The 13,758-nt window shown below is 35.3% G+C and overlaps 1 protein-coding gene across 1 annotated transcript in view; it reads left to right on the top strand.

Annotated features, from left to right (window-relative positions):
- LOC113059888 (disintegrin and metalloproteinase domain-containing protein 22-like) overlaps positions 1 to 13,758 on the top strand; it is a 57,381-nt gene that overhangs the window by 962 nt on the left and 42,661 nt on the right. Inside the window, exons 3-4 of the mRNA XM_026228548.1 lie at positions 1,618 to 1,691; positions 13,072 to 13,138. Of these exons, the coding sequence (XP_026084333.1) occupies positions 1,618 to 1,691; positions 13,072 to 13,138 (141 nt within the window). The remainder of the gene's footprint in view (positions 1 to 1,617; positions 1,692 to 13,071; positions 13,139 to 13,758) is intronic.

A 13,758-nucleotide genomic window follows, 5' to 3' on the forward strand; every position in this document is an offset into this window, starting at 1 on the left:
ATGCAAACGCTTGTGGCCTTGGTAATGTATTGAGTCTGACTGGTTAGAATGACTGTACATGTGTCCTAACGTCCCTGTTTTGTACTTTGGGCTGTGTGTGCACGTGTGGGGCTTAACCCTTTGTCTGAAGTGTGCAGCTGAGCTCTGTGTAATTCTCTCAAAGGCTTTTTTGTAATGTCAATACATTGTATTGATTTGATCATTGTGGTGTTATATATGACCCTGGACCACAAAATCAGTCATAAGGATACATTTCTCAAAATTGAGATTGTATGCATAATCTGATTAAATAAGCTTTCCATTGATGTATGGTTTGTTAAGAACAGATAATATTTGGCTGAGATACAACTATTTAAAGATCTGGAATCTGAGGGTGCATAAAAATCTAAATACTGAGAAAAACACCTTTAAAGTTGTCCAGATTAAGTTCTTAGCCAGCATGTTACTAATCAAAAATTAGGTTTTGATATATTTACGGTAGGAAATTTATAAAATGTCTTTATGGAACATGATCTTTACTTAATATCCTAAATTATTTTTGGCATAAAAGAAAAATCAATAATTGTGACCCATAATCCTTTTTTTGGCTATTGCTAAAAATATACCACAGCACAGTGACTTAAGACTGGTTTTGTGGTCCAGGGTCACATATATGGTTACACATTAGAGACTGGATTAGAAGCATATGCCAATGAAATACATGTTATCATAAATGCATTTTACAATACAAACTAAGCTTGGGTCTGTTTCTAGCTCCACGTTTGGCTTACAGTTGGATCTTTTTGAAGATGGTTTTATTTATAGAAATTCACTGATGCAAAAAAAAAAATGAGGGGAAAAAAAGAAGAGAAGTTTGCTAATTTTAGATTTTCTCCTTTTTTTACACAAAATGTAGATCAGAAAAAAATAAATAAATTTAGCATTTTAAAACAATATTATGATGAAACGGCAATCGATGATACTAAAGGCGTAGTCTAATGGCCAAAAGCTGCAGCCCAGTCTCTTTATTAGATTTGTGTGTTAGAGTGTTATTGTGCATCTTGTTTAGACTTCACAAACAAATACACATTTGAGGAGCAGGAGATTGATGTGGGTGTGACTCTGTGAGGTTTGGCGCAGGTTGGCCCCTACATATTTCTTCCACCCCTTCATTCTCCTTCCATTTTTATTGATAACTACTTTGCTCGCTTAGGGAGAGGTGTGATCCCCTGGGGGTGTTAGACTCTCCTCACCTCGCTCATATGCTTCTATTTCTGCCTACCCCCCACCTCACACACACAGACACACACACACATACACACACATCCACTCACAAGCAAAGAGAACAATGCATTGCAATCCAAAAGCTTCTCTTTCCCCTGAGGGGGTGTTATACGGCCCTGGCCATATGGGCCCCAAGCAGGCAGTGAATTAACCATCAGACAGCCACCAGTCCTGCACATCAAAGTGTACCGTGATGGATAAAAAAAAGCAATTAGCGCATCTAATTTTAACCCCCCCCCCCCCCCTCAACACACCAAATATGTTCTATTTTTTACATTTTTTATTGTCTCGGCTCATGTGTGACATTATAAGAGATGAGAATGACAAGGTATCATCTTGTTTTGTCTCTTATAGAACCACATGGCTCAGGCTAGCTTCCAGGTGCAGGCCTTTGGACAGACCTTCATTTTAGACGTGGAACTGAACCAGTGAGTATCTGCTTTCAGGATGTCATGTAGCTCTTTGAGCTCAGAAAAGCACTGGAAAAATGCTGTGTGTGTGTGTGTGTGTGATATATGACTAATGTGCATCAGATTCTATTCAATTAGCAAAGGGTTTTATGTTGCTGCTGATGGTCTGCATGATCATAATGGCTGATGATTTATGCTGAAAGATTGGGAAAGACCTAACCAATCTATCGATGATGACATCTACACAATTGTCTTTCTCTGTCTCTCTTTCTGTCAGGATTCCATACATTACATGTTTTCTTAATTTTGAAAAAGATCACTATTTTCATTAATTCCTTGTTCTCATTTGATTGGTCCTGTAGTGGCAGTTTTTGCATTTTTGTGATTGTTTTGAATTTGAAGCCTTAATGCCCTAATCCATTTACTAATATTTTCCCATGACATGAAAACTAGTTAACATTCCACCTTGAAAAAAAAACCCCTTTATTTTATATTAATAACATAAAGCCTTTTAAGGATCCTAAATATTTCTTGCATTTTTACATTATTTAGCCCCCCCCCCCAAAAAAAAAACCTTATTATAGTTTTTTTTTAATTCTTATTACTCTCATTTATGATCCTCATTAGATTCCCTTTACTGTATAACAGTGAATTTTGTATTTAAATCGGCATAAATTAAAGTACAGCAAATATTGCCATGACGAATAAATACTGTACTATTTGAATCTATTCTTTTTTTACATTCTACTAATTATTTTTTTTCTTGCATTATGGTAATGAGAATTATGTGGAAATTATGCCTTATTAAGAATAATTCGATTGGAAATACATTTTGAAGTATGAAACATTAGTTATGAAAATGTCTCAATGCAAAAATAAATAAATAAAATTGGGGCTGAACCATAACCTGGCATGTTCTTACATCCTCAACTGCACACACATCTACATACTTTAAACTGGTGCCAGACAGAGTCAGAGTCAGCAGATTTGATTTCATTACAATAATGCATCATGAATATTTCAGTGTTCTCCTTCAGTGTCTGTGTTTCTCCTGAATCATCTTGGTGGAGAGAAACTCTGGATTTAAGATGCGACTCCCTGTGTTTTTGTCAGGCCCTTTTTTAATGGAGTGTGTTTGTGTTGTGCTGTTGGCATTCTCATATAGTTATACCTCTGTAAAGGAGTCACTTCATTTGAGTTTGACATGCATAACTGCTGTTAATATTAAAGGACTTTTAGGCCTTGAGGGCAGTCTTTATGAGTGTTCAATGTGGCGCTGCACATACCCATCTGTGATAGTTGCTGCTTCAAAAATTGAAAGCGGAGACATTAAGTCGTACACTTTCTGCTCCTGGTAGTGATGCTTGCGTGATGTTTGCATACTCCAACTCCCCCAGAGTTAATAAATTGAGTTTTACCATTTATGAATCCATTCAGCCGATCTCCGGGTCTGGGGAAGTCACTTTTAGCATAGCTTGATCTTTGAATCCTATTAGACCAGTAGCATCACGTTAAAAAATGACCAAAGAGTTTGGATGTTTTTCCTATTTAAAACTTGACTCTTCTGTAATAATATCGTGTACCAGTGGAAAATGAAAATGAGTTGCGATTTTCAAGGCTGATATGATTAGGAACTATACCGTATTTTCCGCACTACAAGACGCACCGGATTATAAGGTGCACCTTCAATGAATGGCCTTTTTTAGAACTGTTTTCATATATAGGGTGTACCGGAATATAAGGCGCATAGAATAGAAGATACTGCAGTCAAACATTTGACTGGGTTTGCTTTATGCATCCACTAGATGGAGCTATGCCAAAGGGAATGTCAACATTTTGACAGAGTGCCTTGATCCATATATAAGGTGCTCCGGATTATAAGGCGCACTGTCGTTTTTTGAGAAAATTAAAGGCTTTTAAGTGTGCCTTATAGTGCGGAAAATATGGTACTTCAATTCCGGCATAATAATTAAGGAACTGTGCTGCCGTAAAAATGTGTGTAGTTGCAGCAATAGCAGAGTTGCTGGGAACTATTTTCAGGCGCTGCATAATATGTTATGCAAATCTTCCCACATAGTGACGTAAAGATGTGGGGGCGTGTTAGAACGAGCCGTTTTAGGGGGGTGTGGTTGACTCTTAACTTTAAAAAGAATATCTCTTTGATTTTGAGTCTTTAGTCTTTGCAACTTTACAGATCTAGATTTACAAGAGCTTGTTACACTCAAAAGAGAAAGGAAAAATCATATGACCCCCTTTAAATTTTTATGGGCTTGTTTCTCCTTGCAGTTTATTTCAAGATCAGGGAACACGAATGAGTCAAGACGTACCTTGTTGCTTGTTCCCTGTGATTTCTTGCACTGTGAATACAGAAGAGAGACACATCTCTGATGTCATTAACAGCTAGTTGTTTAGTTTGGTTCCCAACAATCTGTGCGATGGTACTTGTGTGTGCTAAAGACAGTCATGTTTTGCTTGTTTGTACATAGTATTGTTTTTCACAAGTTGTTGCAGTGCATTTTGGGACTGCATTTCCACAAAATTTACATGCACTGCTGGCTAAGAATTCCAGAGGTTTTCTTAAAGGCAGCATAATCATGCTGCCTTCCTTTTTTAATAGTCGACGCGTCAGGAGCACACCTCTGATACTTTTTTTACTCTGATAAAATCCTGTCTGCGTAGGCTGCTCACCAGGTTTTGGATTAGAGCCATTGATACAGGTTATTATATCAGTTAGTGTTCTCTCTTTAAGTCTGAATGTAGCTTGTCTTGTTCAGTACAGGTTTTTGCATTAATGGCTTCTGATAGGATGGATTTGATTTCCTCTGTCCCTTTGAATAGTGCTGTGTGTATACAGTATATTGCAGCGAGAATCACAAAAGTGTGTGTTGCGTTGTTTAGTTTGTTCTTCTGCACCCATGGAGAGCTGGCAGTAGGATCCGTCCTGACTGACCTGCGTCCAGATTCGTTTCCCAGTTTCCACCTAGGAAACCAATTCATTCTTTCATTCTCATTCTGTCACCTCTCTCTGTTCATTTCTAAAGTGTTAGGAATTTTCTTAACTTGTTTGTGTGTGTGTTTGTGTGAATTTGGCTTTTCACTGGCCTCCTGCTGAGACCTACTTTCCTCAAAAATGTATTTTGTATAATCGTTCAACATCTATAGCTTAGCAATCTCAATACATATTAGCAATCTCAATTGACATATATCATTTTCCACAACAATAAGTCTTATTTTGCTTGTATTATTTGAATAACACACACACACACACACACACTGGCTTGCCCCCTGCACCCTCTCATGCACTCTGCATAATGAATGAGGGTGTTTGATTAAAGCGGTTGGTGCAAATGGACTTTCTGCTTTTCAATCATGCTTTGTCATCGTGACAACGGTCCATGTGGCAGAAAGGAAGCATTGAAATCGGTCAGATATTGCTGATGCTGAGGGGTGGGAACAGACTGCTTCAACTCAGAACAGATAAAAAACTATCTCAAGTTCACCTTTGAATTTAGAAATCAGTGCAGACATGTCATCCATTAATATCAAATCTTTGGTATGTACATGATAAATCCCATTTTTGTCTTGCTTTCCAGTGCCCTCATCTAAACTTCCTTAAAGCAAAATAAATCTACCTGTGAAGCAAAATTCCCATTAAACATGACAGAGAATGTCTTGAATGTGTTTTATGAATCAAATGCATTAAATTGGCAAATTTGTTTTCATGTTAACTAAATCATTATTTTGTAAGAATAATGAAATAATTATTTAGTTTTTCTTCACCCTTTGTGTTTACTTGATATTTCAGAATATATTTGAATCCATTAAATTGATCAGAATTGACGGTAACGTTTTAATGATACAATTTTTATTTCCATTTTCTTTTTATTTTATCCAACATTGATATAATAGTATTTGTTTTACTGTATTTCTGATCAAATAAATGCAGCCTTTATGAGCATAAGAGACTTCTGTCAAAAACTCTATTTTTTTCATTTGTATGCTACAATACATATTCCTTTTATTATCTGACAATAATATATAGATTTAGTGAGAATGCCAATGAATTATTGAATCAGAAATTGTAATAAAATTTCCCAACAGTATACACATTTAATTTGGAGATGCAAAACATCCCGGTCATGTCTTTCTCATACTCACAAGTATGTAGAGATACTTTAATGTCTCTAATGTGAGACTCATTATATTAAATATTTGAGTATTTTTAATATTTATTTATGAAACTCAAAAGTAATAATGTGTAATGTTTATGTTCATTTTATACATTAATCTGAAGTAGTATTTAAAAATGTCCCTGTAAGCAACACCCACAGACTCCATGCAGGGTCTAAGCTCAGAAAAACACAGTGCAGAAGAATCCCAGTGTCATCTGCCATCTGCTATTATAAACTTCTGTCTGACCCAGTCAGCACACACATGAGGTCTCATCAGATCAAACCTGTGACAGGACATGTCTGTTGAGATGCTGGTGTGTGTCTGATTGCTGTTGAGTGAGCTGTATGCAGATTGGTTTTGTTTTGGGCATTTCATACTTGTAATTATAAATCATTCTAAAAGTTTATTTTAGAGATAGGTACAAGCATACACACACCTCGGATGAAAACACTTCATGCATTGCAATTTACATTTACATTTATCATCCTTTCACCTGTGTTCAGCATGCATGAAAGAGTCCAAACACACCTCAAGACACACTCATTGGTTTAATTTCAGATGTCTGTTGCACCTGAGGGTTTTGTAGCATGTGTGTACATGCGTGTGAGATGTCGGTTTCTTATCTTCGTTTGATTCTGTGGTACTGAGTTTTTTAGACATTATGATCAAAGAACCGGTTCTTGTTTCCAAACCATAGGGTGAGTGTGTGGCTTGATCAAAATAATTTGCGTCTATATAACAACACATTGATGTCATTGTAATCATAATTTAGATTATACAGGAAATATAATAATTTCTTTAAGTGTTAATTGTTAATGTGAAATAGTTAACACATCATGTATTTAGTTAAGCAGAAATGTTATTATAGCGTGCAATTACAACTTGTTCATGATTACAGTATAAGGATGATGTTCCAATATAAATATAATATTTGACATTGTTGTTATGTCGATGCAAAGTTGGCATCATCTGGGATCTTCACAATAGTAGATAAACAACAGTATCCAGATATGAAGACAACTAGCACAATATTGACTAAAGCCATTTTTGTAAAATATCTATTCAGTGTTTTGAATGTCAGTGTCCAGAACTGTTATATGGTATCTTAAATAGCTTGAGTTTATAATGATTAAATTTATTCAGCTCCATTTTACCATCCTTTCAGGAAACTGCACAGTAAAGGAAAGCTACACAAAACATGAGAAAGAGGCAGAGAGAGAGAGAGAGAGAGAGAAAGTGAATAAGTTATTGTATGGAGGGAGAGTGAAGTGTGTGTAGGTGTGTGATGGAGGAGGAGATGGATCCAAGAGAGATGGAGTCAGGAAAAACAGCTGGCATCAGAGTTTCAGAAATGCTCCTGCTCATATAGTTCACATGTACCATGACGCAAGATCATTTCAGAAGCAGGTCTAAGACTTTCTGCTCTACCTGTCCATCTTAAACAGATTTACACAGATTTGTAATTAGCATGCACCTATATTATCCTCTTTTTTTCCTTTTTCTTTCTTGCAATGTTGCAAATGCAACATTTGATCATTAGGCGAATCTTATTTGTTATGCTGTAGCATGTTGTGGCACGTTTATTTTTGGTGATCTTTATTATGTTGTTTCTTGGATTCCTTAAGGTATTGTTCACCCACAAATGTAATTCTGTCTTTAATTACTCACCCCCATGTCATTTCAACTCTGTAAGATTCTCATTCATCTTCAGAACACAAATTAAGATATTTTTGCTGAAATCCTAAAGCTTCCTGACCCTGCATAGACAGCAGTGCAACTGAAACGTTCCCAGGACCAGAAAGATAGTAAAATGTTACGTTGCTATGTAATGTTATGAAGCTACAAGAATACATTTTGTTCACGTTATTTTTGTTATCTTTGCACACAAAAAGTATTCTCATAGCTTCATAACATTATGGTTGAACCACTAATGTCACGTGTACTATTTTAGCAAAGTCCTTACTACCTTTCTGGGCCTGGGAACGTTTCAGTTGCTCTGCTGTCTATGCAGGGTCAGAAAGCTCTCTTAAACTGTGCTTATAACAAGTAACGTTTGTTGAGTGAGTAACAGATGTGACCATGAAGAATGGAGTAATGCCTGCAGAAAATTCTGCTTTATAATCACAGGAATAAATTTAAAAATAAAGTTAAACTATATTCAAATAGAAAACAGTTGTATTAAAATGTAATAATATTTCTCTGTTGTGAATTACTGATTAATTCAGAAATGTTTCAAAAAATGTTTAAATCTTATCAACCCCAAACTTGTGATGGTAGATTTGTATATGTATATATTTAGAGAGAAAGAGAGCGAGAGAGAGAGAGAGAAATGACTAGAGAAGTAATGTAAATTCATCACCTGGTGTGTGAGAGATTGTGTTTAGATTGTGAGTTATTGGGGGGATTTGATTTTGAAGGCATATCGGTGTAAATAATGAGCATATTTGATATGAACAAGCTCAGTGGGAGGAGCTGGTGAAACACACGTTCACAAAGAGAACTACTGCACCTGCTCCCCTCAGAATATTTCTTCTTATGGGGGGAAGGGTCTCTCTGTGAAATATACCAAATCTGTCTTACATTGTAAATACATTCCCCTGTGTGTGTGTGTGTGTGTGTGTGTGTGTGTGTGTGTGTGTTCATGCATGTTTTATGGTTACATATTGCTGATTCTATTGTGCACATTTAATTTAATTATAGTGATTATTTGTGGGTACTGTGAATGTGTATGGATAAGGCTGCTCGCAAGTCTTTTGTTTGCTGAGGCTGCAGTTTTGTCTCTTCGTGAACACGGGCAGAGCTGCAGGTTTAAAAACTCCTGGACAGCAAAAGCACAAAAGAGCTGAAGCGCTCAGCATACTCTTTACAATACTGACTTCAGCTTTTACAAACACACACACATTCCCAAATGCTCTCACACAATACTTTAACATGATGTTGATGTATTAATATCTCAATACACTCTAGATACCTTAGACTTGCATCCACTTTTGTCTAATGAAGATGTATTTGTCATGAACAGGCATTAGTCTCTATTGGGAATTTGAGTCACTGCTTTAATCTCAAACACACATAAATCACAGCAGGAATCAGAATCGCGAAAGTCTCCATATTTCCATGGAATATAAATTGTGGAACAACACACTACTTTTACTACTATCATTTGTTTACAGTAGTTTTAAGTGTTAATTAAAAAGTCAACTTTTACTGTATGTGTTCAAGTAATTAAATCAGAGATCGGGGGCTCCAGCTGTCCTGGGGGGCGTCCTTTCCTCACAGGAGAAGTTCTTCTGCTGGTCTCCAAGGTCTTGAACCAGACTTACTCTTTAAAGATGCTGCATATGTCAAAATGTACTTGTCTTATAAATTTGCATTTATGTAATTGTGTACAAATGAAAAAAAAAACTACAGTTCAAAGGGATGGGGTTGGTAAGAATCGAATGTTTTTGAAAAAAAATTATTCTCTTATGCTATATCAAAAATACAGTAAAAACTGTAATATTGTAAAATATTTTTACAATTTAAATGAACTGTTTTCATTTATCCTATATTTTAATGTATGATTTATTCCTGTAATGGCAAAGCTGAATTTTCTGCATCATTACTCACAGGATCCTTCAGAAATAGTTAAAATATGCTGCCTGATTTGGTGCTCAAGAAATATTTCTTATTATTATCAATGTTGAAAACTGTTGTGATGCTTAATATCTTTAAGGAAACTGTGCCACATTTTTTCAGGATTCTTTGATTAACAGAAAATTCAAAAGACGTTTATTTGAATATGAAGTATTTTGTAACATAATAAATGTCTTTATTTCACTTTTTATTAATTTGATGTTTCCTTGCTGTGGAAGGAACTCCAAATGATGCCTTTTACTGAAATCTCATTTTCATTCGTATAGGACTCTGAAGTTTGTCTGAGCAATAGACAGACTAGGAGATATAAACTTGCATTTGTAAGAAGAAAAGTCAGAATTGTGAGATAAATAGGTAAATGTTATATAAAATAGTATTTTATTGCATGCATTTTAACTGTAGGGCTAATACAATATGTCCCCTATGAATACTATATAGACCTATCGTTTAAATCAAATTTGTGCTTTAAAAGTAGGGTGATCATAGCAGGTTTCATCCATAGTCTGTCTGTTTTCAGCTATGTATCCTATGTCTTTGGAAAGGACACATGCTGTCTTGTCTTAAAAGGGGTATTACTGGTGGCAGCAGAATTATGGCAGGATGCTTTAAAATGTTGTCCAGGTAGGCAGCTCACTAGGTTTTTGGACAGAAAAAATCTCTGTAATAAAACCTCTTCACCTCACACACACAGAAAAAGCAGCACTACTTCACACACAATCTGTTCTCTTGGCTGCAAACCCCTTCATTTCTATTCCTCTGGTTTCCCTCTCTTCTTTAATTAGCATTTCTCACTCTCTCTCTCTCTCTCTCTCTCTTTACCTCTCTCTCTCCATCTCTCTCTGACAATGGACCAGTCCATTAAGCTTTCCATGAGAAATGAGAGCCATTTTGTAGTCATGTGACGGAGCCATATTTAAATGTTTGTAGGGCAGGGTGTGTGTGAAGAGGGATGGATTGGAATGGGATGGGGAATTATGGGGCTTTCCTTATAAATAATTCAAATCCCAAAGCAATTAAAGCAGAAATCTGCCATCAACTTCGCATTTCACAAAGCACAATACACTGCAGATTTCCACCACTGCTTAGACTGGGACAGTGCAAACACAGGACAGGTATTAGATTTTTCTGCTAACAGATCTCCAGAGGTCCCCTGCATGAACAAATGAAATAAATATACTTTGAATATATTGAAAAAGTATTATATAAGGGAAAATTATAAATATTTGAATAAATATTCTAAATATTATAAAAATAATTTTAGGAAAATTGTTATTAGAAAATAATGTTAAATGTATGATCAAATTTAAAACAGTACACATATATAATACACACACACATAAATTTTAGAATGTGCAAATATTTTTCCTATAAAATGTTTTCTATAATAATATTTATTATCCTGAACTTAATTTGATGACACATAAAACATATTAATTGCATTCAGTCACCAAAATGAAAATAAATGGAACAAAAGCATAGTTGCAGATGCACTTTAACAAAGAAAGAGAGATAGAGACTGACTTACCTTGATTATGATGTTGCAATTGACATAATGACCCAGTCTGTTTGACTCAGATATATGAAATAACCAAAATTAATAAAGCTTTATTTTCTTGTTTTATTTACTTTAAAAAGAAAAGACAAAATGCAGTTTTGTGGTCAGAAAAAAAAGATTATTTTCAGCAAATTCACCCACCTTTTTCTGAGAAGGGTGGGGAAGGAGACGTGATGGGTGGAAGAATTTAGCAACTGTATATGCTTTTTTGTGTGAGGGTGCAAAGGCAGCTCTTATAATCTATCACAATGTTTCTCTCCTTTGACATCCCACTTTATCACTCCCTCTTTATCTTCCTCTGCTCCTGTACTGATCCTCTTTCAGTGCTCAGTCATTTTCTCTCTGTCTGCTTGTTTTGATTTCCTTCTCACAGTCACATATATTTGATGTACATTTGCATTTACCACAGAATGAGTCTTTAAATACAAAAATGTATTATTTTTCCTGTTATGGTACTGTGGCTCTATAAATACCCTATTAATCACCTAGTTTAGTGAACTGCTGATAAAGACGAGTGTTTCTGTCTTTAAAGGCAGGTTTGATGTCATGCTGTGATTGTCCTAGTGATGAGCTCACAGTAAGTGATCTCACAGTCAGTGCTCCTGCTGCGAGACACTTTCACCCATCTCTGCTCCTGCGCTCAGTCTGTTTTTCGCTTCATTGCCAATTTGTGGTCATTGCAGTTATATCATTTGGCTCATATAGTTTGGTTTTATTTACATGCTACAGTCACTAAGTATCATCCTCCAGGGGAACAGTGTGCTCTCCCAGTGAATCTCTCGACCCAGTTTATGAACAACTTTTTGAGTCCAGCTTTGCCACACAAACTAAAGTGTCCTTGAACACAACTTAGTGTGAGTTGTGATGTATGAAATCATCCATGGATCTCTCAGCAGGATTGCTCATAACTCTCCAGATTCTGTTCCATTTCAGGCCCCTGTTAGATAAGCTGCACACATGAGTGACATCAGTGTTGATTTGATCTGCTCATTGAATGTGTGATGCCAGGATCACCAGGAGTGTTTGGGAGGATGATGAATCATATTTACAGTGCCGATATTCATCAGGCAGTCTGTTTTCCTTTATTTTCTATTTCTCCACTAAGTTTCAACAAGTATTTTTTAGGCTCAAGCTTATAATATGTATATACAGCACGTCTAAGATTAAAAGATCACCAATAAAAATATATAGAATTACATAAAATGTGTGCGCGCACACACACACACATATATTAGACTTGCACTCTATTTATTTACTAACTGCTTGTTTTCTTAAAAAAAACACTAGCTTCTGTATTCTATCTCTTTGTTTTCTTTTTATCATCTAATTAAAAAAACGAAACAAAAAAGGCCTCTAAAACTAGCTTGCTCTATTCTTTTTTTTATTCTACCTGTTTTCTTTTTATTTATTTAATCATTTAAAAAACCTTGCTATGTGTACTGCGTTAAGCTAGCTAAGAATTGTTTTAGCACTTGCATATCATCACTGTCTTGTTGATTTTGTTTGTTTCCATTGTCCTCATTTGTAAGTCACTATGGATAAAAGCGTCTGCTAAATTACTTAATGTAAATGTAAATATATGTGTGTGTGTGTGTGTGTGTGTGTGTGTGTGTGTAATCTTAATTTTATCAATATATTTAATCTTAAATTATTTTATCTTAAGTGTGCTGAATATTTATTTTCTCTTTAAGAAATGTGAGATATTGTATAAATTGCAATGGCAGCATTATAGTATTTGCATACTGAAATCTGTTTGATATTTGCTCACTTGCATTTATTTACGGTCATAACATTCCAGACCATTTCTGAACCAAAGCCTAAAATCTAACCTTAGGTGACGCTTTAATTTTTTTGATGATTTGCAAGCCCTGCTTTTTTCTTTAGGAAATGCAATTAAGTTTTTTTTGTTCTGTACTCTTGTAAGATTTCTGTGATTTGTTTTAATTTAAAATAAGTTTCAGAATAATATTTAACAAAATAGTAGAATAGAACTTACATTTAGTAAAAATGTAATAACTTTCACTTTTTTTGCAGTGATCTTCTATCATCAAATTACATTGAGAGGCACATAACAAAAGAGGGGAAGTCAGTTGTCAACAAAGTGAGTATAAACTCTCATTCCAATATCAAATAAATATCTGCTTTAGACCAAAAGTATATTAAACCTTTAGCTCATGATTACTCCACTATTACTTTTTTTTTGTTTATACAACCAAAAAACGTATTAATTCATGCAATTGCCTTGACCCCATTCTTTCCACTCTATGACTATGTGTGGGAACAGTGGAACTGTGACTATAGTCTGATCAGATTTGTGTCTCTTAGAAATACTTTGGGAATCTCAACATCATTCTGTCAGTGAACTGAAGTACGTGTGTGTTCAGATGAGACACATCACACCCAGAGCAGGTGTTTATTTGTTTTTGCCCAGTGGCAGATTGTTCCTGTCACACACTCACACAGGGGCAAGGATACAGTGTTCTATTTGTGTGCTGAATGATGGACACCATCATTGTGTCAAGGTGTGTGTTTTATATAGATGTTTTATACGTGTAGTGAACATATCCAGGTTCTCTATTATTCTTTAGAAACGAAATCCTGATTCTTATTAAGACCTCAAAATTACATAAATCACAAGGAAAGGGGAACAGTAGGTTTATTATTTTAAAATTATCATTAGTATTTTAGATTATTGTTTTTAGAATTTATATATCTCAGAGA

Source organism: Carassius auratus, chromosome 41 (genome assembly GCF_003368295.1).
Source record: "Carassius auratus strain Wakin chromosome 41, ASM336829v1, whole genome shotgun sequence".
NCBI classification, from domain to species: domain Eukaryota; kingdom Metazoa; phylum Chordata; class Actinopteri; order Cypriniformes; family Cyprinidae; genus Carassius; species Carassius auratus.